This window comes from Olea europaea, unplaced genomic scaffold (assembly GCF_002742605.1).
Source record: "Olea europaea var. sylvestris unplaced genomic scaffold, O_europaea_v1 scaffold1350, whole genome shotgun sequence".
Lineage (NCBI taxonomy): Eukaryota > Viridiplantae > Streptophyta > Magnoliopsida > Lamiales > Oleaceae > Olea > Olea europaea.
Window position 1 is genome coordinate 160898 of NW_019230996.1, and position 13541 is coordinate 174438.

At 36.3% G+C, this 13541-nt stretch overlaps 1 protein-coding gene and 1 pseudogene across 1 annotated transcript; both read right to left on the reverse strand.

Moving 5' to 3' along the window:
• Positions 1-547: 547 nt before the first annotated feature.
• LOC111375218 lies at positions 548-2373 on the reverse strand. The gene is made up of 3 exons (XM_022998014.1): positions 2285-2373; positions 1355-1377; positions 548-1260 (listed from the first exon to the last, which is right to left on the reverse strand). The coding sequence occupies exons 1-3, from the start codon at positions 2371-2373 to the stop codon at positions 548-550; spliced, it is 825 nt and encodes a 274-aa protein (XP_022853782.1).
• A 505-nt stretch (positions 2374-2878) lies between these two features.
• LOC111375215 lies at positions 2879-11963 on the reverse strand (annotated as a pseudogene).
• Positions 11964-13541: the final 1578 nt, after the last annotated feature.

Below are 13541 nucleotides of genomic sequence, written 5' to 3' on the forward strand. Positions count from 1 at the left end.
TTATTTAATTTGCGTTTAGTACCTCATGATTCAACAAGCAAGGTTTCATTATATAATACAATTATATCAAGCAAATATAGGTTATCATATGTACATAATGAACTAGTACCAATAATATTGGAATTTAATGAAAGACTAAACTGATTGTTTCCAAATGAACAACAATATCCAAATTTGTCCAACAAAGAAACAGAAATTAAATTCCGTCTAAAAGACGGCACAACAAAAGTGTCTTCCAAATCCAAATAAAAACCAGTTCCCAACAATATCCTAAAAGTGCCTACTGCATCAACTTCCACCGATTTGCCATCACCCACATAGATGTTTCTTTCACAATCACTTGATTTTCGGTGGCCCAAGCAGCCCTGCATAGAAACACTTATGTGAGTAGTAGCACCAGAATCCATCCAACAAGTGTTTCTAGGTACTGAAGCTAAATTATTCTCAGAACTAACCAAAGTAAGAATTGTACCTTTCTTTGCACGCTATCGTGATATTTGGCACAGTCCTTCTTCACATGTCCAGCCTTACTGTAAAAGAAACAAGTTCATTTATCTTCCTTCTGTTTCTTTTGTGCTAGACCCTTAGGAGCAGCTTCATATTCCTTCATCTTTTTCTTGCCCTTATCCTTAGAAGTGCTTGCCAAGTGAGCAACTTCAGTTCTATTTTGCTTCAACCTTTCTTCCTCTTGCACACAATATGAAATGAGCTCATTTAGAGACCACTTCTCCTTCTGGCGGTTATAACTGACCTTAAATTGACTTAAATGTGCATGAAGCAAGAACAATACCAAATGCACGAGCAAGTCATCAGACAGCTCAAGCTTTAGCCCTTTAAGTTTTGAAGCAATGTGAGACATCTTCATGATGTACTTCCTTTTGTTCCCCTTACCTTTATACTTCATTGAAATCAAGTTTTGTAAAAGTGTGCTTATTTTAGCCTTATCGTTTTTCACAAAACGTTTCTCAATTTTGACAAGGAACTCCTTATCATTAGTCATCTCTTCGGATATTGCACCTCTAAAGGCTTCCGAAATGCCGCGCTTAATGATCATTAGACTCATGCGATTTGAGCGATCCCACTTCTCAAAGTTTCTCCTTTCTTCGATAAGAGGAGTGGGTTGCTCAATCCGAAGTGCAAGGTCAAGATCCATGCAGCCAAGAATAATCAATACGTTCTCCTTCCAATCCTTGAAGCTTGTCCCATTAAGCATGGGAATGGAATTGATATTAGCAGATATTGTGGTAGCAGATGAATTAGCTGTAGAGAGAACAAAATTAAACAAATAATTATGCTCGTATTTATATTAAATGAACAATAAATTCAAATAATGGTAAGTCTCATCTCAAGATACCTTGTGCAACATTAATACCAAGTCTTTAGACAATAATATTAATTGCTAGTGATACTCTCAATACAGTGATCAAATATTGACAATAACTCCTGTCAAATAATGAAACCATCTTGGTTTTGATTTATTATTCACATGGAAATCTTATAATTGTCACACATTTACCACCGTAGGTGTGTATGTAATTCGGCCAAGTATTAACCTTCCTTTGGGCCGGTTAATACCCACATGAAGAAGCGCACACACGACATCTAAACATCCCGAACAAACCAATCTACACAAAAAAGGTCACTTTTGTGACATATTGTTTTAATTAGTTTATTCAAAATGTTAGATAACCTCAATTCATTATAAACGATTTATCAAATTATTTGAATTTTATTCTCTCACATAATTAAACCTTAATTATTCCTCTTAAAAGAGTCCCTAGTACCTTAATTTGAGAAAGAGAATCATTAATTTGCATTATTAGATGCCTTTAGAAACTTTAGGGACCTAAGGGTTAATAATTCAAAACTTTAGGGATCAAATTTTTAAAAAAAATTAAAATTTGGGGTCAATTTTGATTAATTATAAGCATTGAGGGCTTTAATTGCAAATTTTAGAAGTTTAATGACCCAAATTCAATAATTTTCAAACTTTAGGGGTTGAATTATTAAACCTATAACCTTAAAGGTCCAACTTGGATGAATTCCAAACTTTAGGGACCGAAAAATAAATTTTTATTTTGAAAAAATTATTAACCCTGATTTAAATTGCAAGCAAGGGCCTGAGAATACCAAAATTGCACCTCAGGCCCCCGTCCCCAAAAATTCATCCAAACCAAAAACCAGCATAATGTTTTTCTCTTTCTCCCTATCATTATCGGCGCTAACGACCGACGTCCAATGGGACAGCAGTGTCGGCCCAATCCGGCCACGCTAGCCGGCACACCTGCTGCAACAAATAGCAGTCGGGCGCTGCTGCTGTAGAAGCACAACAGCAGCGTGCGCGCTGCTACACCTTTGTAGCGCCGACAGCATTGCTTCGCTCAGTTGTCGCCGGTCAGAAATAATTTAATTTTTTTAAAACGAAAAATAGAATCTGAATTTAGAAAATTTTAACCTAGATCTTGAAAAAATTAAACATGAATTTATGCCAAAGGGTTGTCTCATTCAACAAAATCAGATCAATAACTAACGGATCTAAAAATTTCTTAAAAAAATATTGCAAGATTTTGATCCAAAAAATTAATCCATAATATAAAACTGTAGTAACATTAAATCTTGCAATTTCTCAAAGAATTCAACAATGGAGTGGCTCTAATACCACTTGTAGGAAATCAAAACGAATCAGATTCTTGAATCTCCATGTTGAAATCAATGAGAGAACAAAATAAATGTAGATGCATACCTTAATCTATAGATCTGAGTTTTCTAAAATCGATTATGATCTTCCAACTGCTACGTGATTTCTTGAAATTCGTTTTCTGTTGATGGGGATGCAGGGAATTTTGAAAGTCACGTGCAATTGGGAACCACGACCAATATTAAATAATTAATTATTATCTTTCAATTATTTCAAATTGGCCCCTCAACAATTTAAAATAATTATTCCGGTTTCCACACTTTGATTCCATGAAAGTTAATACCCATTAGTCCAAAATTAAACTCAATGGATCACCTTATTGACTAAACTTTAAAGATAGCATCACACATTTTAATATATACATGTGTGGCCCCATATGACAGAATTTATCCAACAATTTTTTTTATACCAAACTCTATTTACATTTCAAGGTCGGCTTCTAAGAACAAGACATCAGGAGAGTCTTTGGGTAGGTTTCTGATACAATGGTAGAATCGCAGCAAGTCCTCTCTAGATACAGTGTCCGGGTCAACGACATCATCATTGCACGTAAGAACCCCACAAGTCCCTCGACTTGACTCTCCTTATGGTACCACGGCAAAAAGGGCACGACTCAGATCTCGTGTTCCTGAAAGTTGAAAAGAACTTGGACAAAAGACAAAGATATGGTCTTCTTCATCTAAGTTATACTTGCTAGTAGAGACGTGGAGGAAAAATGATATAGTGTTAGTTACCAGTCATGGTAGTAGTTTATGCACATTGCATGGCAGCACTTAGGCAATACAATTTTGGTGCAAGGCTCTAAGCATATCCCACATTCATCGTCTCTCTCTGTTTCTAGGTTGGAAAACCTGTTGTCCCCTTCTAGTCTCTTCTTGATAATACTTTTAAGACCATGATTATCATTGTTACCACTATCAATCTCTATGAAGTTGTTATGGATTCTTTGAAGTGACGGCAATATAACGGCTGCAATTTTGTTTTTCAAGGAACAAGTAAGAATAATTGCACTATTTAGACATAAAGATGTGTCTTTGTGTAATGTTCAAAAGCATTTATGAACTGACGAAACATAAAAATCTCTAACTGTAGCTTTTCTTCCATGAGTTAATAAATTTGGTCGCCCATCTGCATAAACCTGTCAATAGGAAATGACTAAATCAATTATATTGCATTATCATCACTTAATATTAGATAAAAAGGGAAATTGAAAAAAAAAAAGGCAACTGATGATTATTCGTGATTCTTTGCATCCAAATAAACTATTATGGGATTCATAGAGCAATCCAACAGAACTTGTTCTCACACCGGCTCTTTACATTTTTAACATTCTAAATCTACGTTTACTTTCACTCTAGCAGGTTACTAAAAACTAGCATCACAAGATGCTCATTTCTCTTTATAATGTTTGTGTAATGGAACATGTGTAAAATTCCTAATGACAGCCAACTCCCCACTTATTCGTTTATTTCTCCACTATGTATATCACCATCTTCTACACCCATGGACTTCGATGCTAGTGATTAAAAAGGAAATCTCCTTCTCAAGAATCAAATTTCTGGGTTTATAGAAAAAGTACAAACATGAAAAATCACTAGCTTCAAGCTTGACATCAGACTCGATGACTCATGTCAAACAATGAAGTAAACATCTAATCTCTATTTCCCAATCTTCAGGCGATGAGTTAGGGACAGAGGGTGAATGTCCATGGAAGAGAAGCAATGAACAGAGAAGAATGATCGGAACTTCACAAGATTAGGCATTTTGTGAAGAAGATAAAATGAAAAATATAAAACTGAAGGTTCAAGTCAAAACCGGGGTTAGTGGGGGGAATGAAAATTGGAACATATATTATTTCATTCCAAGTAACACATCTAGAATTCAAGTCACCCTGGCTTCTTTTCGTAGCGAGTGCATCAATGAGTCTTTCTAGCATTCTGTATAATGCATATTAAGGTTAATATGACAGATGTGATGCACCTTGTAAACAAGTATGTGAAAAAGATTCAGATATCTTGGGAAAATACACGTGCAGGAACAATCCACTAATGGGAGTAGAAACAAAAAAAGAGACGACAAATGATTGTAGACCAATTTCATTTGAAGGCATACATCACCCTTAGCATTAGGAATTGCAGCAGCCCTACAAAATGAGAGGTCGACAAAAACTAATTCAGAAAGCCAACAATAATCCATACAAACAAATATAGTGACAACAGAGAATGACACATCAATACATAAAAATCCATAAAATTAAATGCCAATAGTATCCAAAAATACTTGTATTTTTACAAATTATCATCACATAAATGAATCTCTTATACAACAATCCCAGGAATCAATCCACTAAACTCCCAAAAGGTAATTTTCTAGTCGATACAAGTCTTTGTGAGATAACTCGGACGAGAAGGGAAAAGAAAGGAAAGAGGCTCTCTTGTCCAACCCTAGCCATTCCCTTTTAGTACCAGATTCCATTTCAAATCAAGGGATATACCAACTTAGATTGAGTATGCCTATCTTGGAACGATTTGAAAATGATCATATCTATGCTTAATTAAATGCACTCTCATTTGTCTCCTTAATCACTAAAAACCCTTATGAAAAGAAGGCATTGAGAAATACCCAAATGAATTAGCTCTACTATCATTTTCCCCTTAATTTAGCATTAATTGTTAAATATCGTAGTTCAACCCAATCAACACCTAGAGGGGGGGTGAATAGGTATTTAGGCGGAATTTTTTTTTCAATCAATTAATAATTGCAACACGTCACAAATATTAATTTGTCCAGATCAGTTCACTTGCTTTACTATCCTATGTTTGAATACCGGTAATAAATTAATTGCGGAAAAGTAAATAACGCAATTGTTTGATGACGGAGAAATCCTACTGTGGGTAAAACTCCGGGCCCAAACCAGTAGGAATCCACTATAAACGAAAATGCAACTTACAATCTGCCAGACTCAACCCACACTGGTTTTTCTGACCTCCTGATCGTACTTTCCTCAAAACCTTCCTGGATTGCGTGATCCAGCACCAACTCCCAGCTCCTAGCCCTCCTGGATTGCGTGCTACACCAATTCCTGGCTCTTGATTTCATCTATCTCCTGTGGATTCAAGAGAACCACCTGTTCTCTAACGATCGGGACTCTGATCTCCTTCCTCGATCTCAAAGGATCTGGAAGGTTGTATTGTGGTGTTTGATGAATGTTGATTTGATATTTTTGGGTGATTGTGCGAATCAAATATGGGATTGAATGAGAGAATCAAAGTGTGGAGAGTTTTCTTTAATTTCAATCCTCAAGAGAACGTCTGAAAACCGGCGCAATTTTATTTATATGAAGTGTATTTGGACATTTGGGTCGGGTTAAAATGCTGAAAAAAGGAAAATAAGGTTTTATGGGTAACATCGTCGCTCCACTTGAAGACCAAGGAAGTAACTTAGCTCTCCAACCATGTTCATTTCAAATTCTTGTTTCATGCATTTAGTAAATTCAAGAGCAAGGGAGTTAATGGGAGAGCCAAAAATGATGTCATCGACATAAATCTGAGCTACAGTTATAGTTTCTTCAATATGTCTAATGAATAAGGTTATGTCAGCACCACCTCATGAGAACCCATACTCAACGAGGTAAGTGGTGAGTCTGTCATACCAAGCTCTAGGAGCTTATTTCAGACCATACAGTGCTTTGTTGAGTTTGTAGACATAATGAGGAAACTTAGGGTCAATGAATCCTTTCGGCTATTCAACATACGCCTCTTCTTAAAGTATTCTATTTAAGAATGCACCCTTAACATCCATTTGATATAGCTTGAACCCTAAGGTACGTGCAACCGTAAGAAGAATGCAAGTGGACTTAAGACGAGCAACAGGGGCAAAAGTCTCATCAAAATCTACCCTTTCAACCTGATTGTACCCCTAGGCAACTAGTCTAGCCTTATTTCTAGTTATGGTACCTTGGTCATCAGTTTTGTTCTTGAAAATCCACTTAGTACCCATCACATTACAATCATCAGGCCTAGGAACTAGATACCAAACATTATTTCAAACAAATTGATTAAGCTCCTCATGCATGGCATCCACCTCTAAGGGCTTCCTCTACTTTCTTAGGTTCAATTTGGGATACATAGCTAGTATATGTTAGGTTATTTAGAACTCTCTTTCGTAATCTCATACCTTCATCTAAATCCCCAATGATGTTAACCTTAGGATGATTAGATTTGACCCTGGAAGATGGTTCTCTAGGAAGCTTAGACTGATCACAACTTGGTAGACCCTGATCAGAGATGTTTTCAGAGGAGCGTGGAGATATTGGAATTGATTGCTCTTTATTTTCAATAGTGGCTCCTTGATCATCACTTAGATCTTCTATGTCAACCCCATTTTCAGCACTCTCCCTATCAGTAAAGGCATCATCAGTAACAACATTTATAGATTCCAAGACACTCTAAGTACGCAAGTTGTAAACTCGGTAGGCTCTACTATTCTTAGAATATGCTAGAAAAACCCCATCATCACTTTTGGAATCAAACTTGCCTAGATTTTCTCTATCCCTCAGAATGTAACACTTGCTACTAAAACACACGAAAGTATTTAACAGTAGGCTCCTTGCCTCTCCAGATATCATAGGGAGTCTTGTCTGTGTTTTACGGTCTCAAATATACCCTATTTACTATGTGGCACGCGGTGTTAATGGCTTCACCCCAGAAATGCATGGCTAGATCCTTGCCGTGAAACATGGCCCTAGCCATTTCTTGAAGCACTCAATTCTTCCTCTCAATAACTCCATTTTGCTGTGGAGTGATTGGTGAGGAGAACTCATGCTTAATCCTCTCCTCCAAACAGAAGTATTCTAGTTTGAAGTTTTCAAATTATTTTCCATGATCACTTCGAACCCTAGAAATAGAAAGATTTTGTTCAATTTTGAGTCTTTTACATAAGGACTTAACCAGATCACCTGTCTCAAATTTTTCTCTTAACAGTTCAATCCAGGTGTATCTAGAATAGTCATCTACCACAACCAGAATATACCATTTGCCTCCTAGGCTCTCCACTCTAGATGGATCCATCCATTTGGAAAAGCTCTAAGGGTCTATTTGTCAAGATTTTCAAGGTTCGCTTATGCTTTATCCTGAGTTGCTTTCCTTATTGACACGGTTTGCACACAACATTTTCACTTTGATCAATCTTAGGTAAACCATCGACAATCTTCTTTTTGACCAATTTAGACAGACTTCTGTAATTAACATGATCGAGCCTTTGATGCCAAAGTTCAGACATATCAATTTTAGCGCTACTGCATACATAGTTCGAGTTTGGGAGAACTTCATAACAGTTATCAGATGTTCTAACACCTTCAAGAACAACACCACCTGAAGATTCATAAATAGTGCATCTCTTTTGGACATAACTCACTAAATAGTCAGCATCACAGATTTGACTAATGCTCAACAAGTTGGACTTAAAACCCTCTACATAAAGTAATTAGATATTGTAGGAAGTCTAAAAATGGTGATGGAGCCTTTACCTCGGATGGGTGCCGTAGCTCCATCCCCAAAGGTAACTACACTACCGTTGCAGTCATCAAAGGTAGAGAATAAGGCTTTGTTACCACGCATGTGTCTAGAACAAGCACTATCAAGATATCACATGCATATATTTTGAGCCTTATATGCTACATGAGCAACAAAACATTTTAGATTCTCACCACACTCACCCACATCAGATTTCTTTACCCAAACTTTTCTAGAGGTCGAGGTGATCCTAGTCAACCTTGTTACCATCTCAGTTAAGTGACTAACATGATTTGAAAGGAAGTTTACTTGACTAGGGATATCTTGACTTCTATTCCTATTTGCTAGTTTTTGACACCTAGGTCTCGTGTGACCTAAAGCACCACAGTGATGACAAGTGGGTATAAACCTACGTTCAGATGCACGTGAGTGTTGATCATGAAATTTAGATGTAGACATCTTATGGGCTCTAGTGGCCTTCAGTCCAGTGAAATTCTTGTCTTTGGATTCTGGATTGGTTGAAACATTAGATCTGTTGGAAGCGGGGACAAATGTGGTCTTGGACAAACCAGACACATTGCCATCACTCTTCACAAGTCCTAGACCTTGCCTATTTCCAGCTGGTTTGTTCATTCCTAACAAATCGTCTAGTTTCTTAGTTCCACTCAAAAATGACTGTAATTGAGTGCTGGATTTCTCTAACTCACAAGCCAATGTCTTAACCTTGTCCTCTAATTTATCATTGACACACTTCAACTCACTGAGATTCTTAGATGAGACTTGAAGATCATAGGTGATTTTCTCCTTCTCTCTCTCAAGCTCGTCTACCTTCTTAAATAGGGCTTTATTTACCTTTTTGATCTTGAGACTTTCCTTAAACAGAAGTTGATAAGCCTCATGTATATCCGTCTCATCCTCCAAATCATCACCGGACTTGTTACTCTCTACCTCCTCCTCAACCTTCTCACTCTCTTTATCTGACTCGCTCTTGACAGTAGATACAAAAGACATATAGCCCTTTTCCTCCTCACTGCTTGAGGAATCACTTTGTTCACTTGAGTTATAATCATCATTAGTCAAGGACACAGCTAATGCCTTGCTACTTCCCTTCTTTAGATTTTTCTTAAAGTTACAACATTTATTCCTATAGTGCCCAAATCCCTGACACTCATGACACCGAACCACTTGAGATTTCTTACCAGGGTTTCTAGCAGTTGATTTATCATTCTTCTCTCTTTGTAATTTACTAGGGGCTCCTCTCTTTTTCTCTAGGGGTCATTTCTTACCCTTTAAGACTTTCTGGAATTTCTTCACAAAGTAGGCAATCTCCTCATCTCTAAGAGTTTCCACGTCAGATGACTCAGACTCCTCTTCCCTAACAGTGTTCAAGGCTATGGACTTGTTTTTCCTCGGTTGTAAAGTGGTGAGTTCATAGGTTTGAAGGGATCCTACGAGTTCTTCTATCTTAATTGTGTCCCGGTCCTTGCTTTCTTCAATAGCTATAACTTTAAGTCTAAATCTCTCGGGCAAGGACCTAAAAACCTTCCTTACAATTTCGGACTCGGGAATCCTCTCACCTAGGTTGAAACTAGAGTTAACAATGTCATTCAATTTGGCATAGAACTCATCAAAAGACTCATCATCCTTCATCTTGATTTCTTCAAACATTGAGGCTAGCATTTGTAATTTAGAATTTTTCATAGTTTTAGTTTCCTCAAGCGTTGTCTTTAGAATATCCCATACCTCTTTAGCAGTTTCGCACATTGACACTCTCCTAAACTCTTCAAGAGACACGGACATAAATAATGCATGGAGACCTTTACTATTCCAGTTGCATTCATCCAATTCATCCTTAGTCCAAAGGGAAATGTCAGTTGGGGTTACAACACCTGACACAGTTGTGGAAGGAGGTTTCTGACCATTTTGTACACTCACCCAGACACGTTCATCTAGGGACTTAAGAAAAGCACGCATTCTCACATTCCAATAGGCATAGTTGCTTCCGCCAAAATACGGAGGCACCGATAGTGATTGACTCATCTAGACAACTATGGGTCAGGACTCAAGATTTGGCTCTGATACCACTTGAAATATCATAGTTCGACCCAATCAACACCTAGAGGGGGGTGAATAGGTGTTTATGCGGAATTTTCTTTTTCAATCAATTAATAATTGCAACATGACACAAATATTAATTTGTCTAGATTAGTTCACATGCTTTATTATCGTATGTTTGAATACCGATAATAAATTAATTGTAGAAAAGTAAATAACTCAATTGTTTGATAACGGAGAAACCCCAATGTGGGTAAAACTTCGGGCTCAAGTCAATAGGAATCCACTATAAACAAAAATGCAACTTACAATCTGCCAGACTCAACCCACACTGGTTCTTCTGACCTTCTGACCGTAATTTCCTCAAAACCTTCCTGGAATGCATGATCCTGCACCAACTCCCGACTCCTAGCCCTCCTGGATTGCGTATTACACCAATTCCTAGCTCTTAATTTTGTCTATCTCCTGTGGATTCAAGAGAACTGTCTATTTTCTAACGATCGGGACTTCGATATCCTTCCTCGATCTCCAAGAATCAACAAAGACTCTGGAAGGTTGTGTTGTGGTATTTGATGAATGTTGATTTGATGTTTTTGGGTGATTTCACGAATCAAATATGGGATTGAATGAGAGAATCAAAGTGTGGAGAGTTTTCTTTAATTTCAATCCTCAAGAGAACGTCTAAAAATCGGCGCAATTTTATTTATATGAAGTGTATTTGGACATTTGGGTCGGGTTAAAATATCAAAAAAAGGAAAATAGGATTTTATGGGTAACACCGTCGCTCGAGCGAAAAGCAAGTGACGCTGTTTCGCTCGAGCGAAATGGGGGCGAGAAGCGAGCGACGACCTTTCTGTTTTTATCGCTCGAGCAACCACTTGGCGAGCAACTAGTGAAACTTCAACAACACATCTTGACCTACTTCAGAGCTCGAACCCTAGCATACTTTGAAAAAATTGCAACTTAGTCCCTCATCTTTTACACATGTACAAAATGATCCCTAACCTTTAAATATTGACAAATTGATCCCAAACTTTTGAACATTTACAATTTTACCCTTTTGTTCACATAATAGTCAACACGAAATCTAACAAATTGCAATGATGATCATCACTCTAAACTGAAACTAATGTAGCCAACATATGTTTAATACTTCCACATGCATATCAAGTTACTAATTAATATATAAAAACAAATGCAATTCAAGAAAAGTTTTAAAGCTGAAACCCGCATTCAAAGTTTCACCATTGCTGATCTCAAACGAGCCATTGTGTTAAAAAGGAACATGGATTCAACACAAAGACAAATTATAATGAAACCCAGGTCACAATGAAATGGTAAACGAAGTTACAAAAATCCCAGGGAAAAATAAGCTTACAGAGCATTTGCATACTGTATATCGGCCTCAATAATCTTCAAAGAATCCAAATAAGAACTCTTCCCCAGCTGCTGATAATATATTATCTCCATCTCTGCCCCCTCTATGCTTCTTCTTTTTTCAATGTATATTTTGTATTTCTTTCAAGAAAATTGCCAATTTTCCTCTACAGGAAAGCTAAAAGACAAAAAATTGAGCACTTTCTCGGCTTAGTGCAGATGGGTTCGTCCTTTAATACTGTTTTCATTGCAAGACAACGAATGCAGATAAAAGCAACATAAGAGAATAAGAAAAGACTTCCTTTGCCTTTTGCTCTCGCTTGTGGGTTCTTTTGTTTTAAGCCGCTAAGTTTATTTGTATAATCTTTGGTGAATATGGGGCGGCTTTAAGGATGACAACGTTGGTGTTCTGTTGGTTAGACGACAAATTATGGTGGCAAAGAATCCATTTCCAAAATTTGTTAATTATATTAATTTGCAATTATTGTCATCAATCAAACATATCTTCCAAATCTATTGCTTTAAACTAAGGCCTCAAAATTGTTTATTTAGTGGCATCTTAGACTAATCTTTTTATGTGCAGTTCAAAATTTGATCTTCCATTAAAAATATGATGCGTCAACAATTTTTACATTCAAATGATTATAAATTTCAAATTTAGAACTTCCATTCGACGGTGATACCTCAATTTAATAATATGATTAGTGTTAAAGTACGGGGACCCGAATTTTGTTTCACCCAATTCAAAAAACTCGCGGTGCTATATATATTATAGAACTAAAATTATGAGAAATTTTGGGAGTCTTGTGCACAGGAGTTTTTTCCTGTCTAATGTTTTCATGTAAATCTGTGTATTCTTGTTCTTAATTTTTCTAACAATATTATGTGTATATATGTAAGTAGTATTTCAAGAACATTTTTTTTTTGGGGCTAAAATTAATGTAATTTCAATCTTTAACGACATCACGCTCCTAATTCTATTTGTTCTATTTGACAAATGTATTTTAGAGAGACTTAATAATTCTTGTCATAAACTAATTGTGTTTTAAACCAATCCAATATCATCGAACTATGACTTAATTGCAGCGTAAAATTAATTGTTCATTGTTTCGAATGAGAGAGAGAAGTCAAGAATCAAAATACTTAGATGGGTTGGTGGATGGAGATGTTCATATTATTAGTTCCTTTTGCCACTTTTAATTATAATTAAAGTTATGAATGCGTATGTGTTCGTAAAAAATCATATAAATTGTTGAGTCAATACGAAACAAACAAGTTGTTCAAAATTTATTAGTTTAAAAGTCAGAATATTCTTTAATTTAGACTCTAGAGGCGTGCGAATATAAGCAATTTGCAATATAAAATCATCATTTGATTAAGAATCAAGTCTTCGGACGTAAGGAAGGAGTTAGAAAAAAAAAAAATATTGTGTGTGTTGATATTAAGGAAATTGCAACATTAATCTTCAATCTTTAAAATTAAGGAGATGACACCGTTGACTTTTCATTGATACACATACTCGGGTAAAGATAACAGTTTCAGGTGTTCATTTACCACAACTTCTGTAAGAGTATCTCTAATGTTTGTATAAAAAATGGATAAGTTTTGGTCTACATAATTTGGGTACATAGGAGTGTCCACATCCCTCACGACGAATCCCACCCCATGTGAGGGGTGTGGACACTCTTGTGTACATATTTTATGTACACCAAGCACAACCCTAAAAAAATTGGGTGTATATTGATTTTTTCTAAATCACATTTACATCTGGTATATCTAAATCTAAATTCTACTCCAATGAATTATCTAAAAATAAAATAAATTGGGTGCAAGTGAGTTGGTAGCTTTATATCTCTTGTGGATATTATTTAAAAAAAAAATGGATATAAATTTACGTT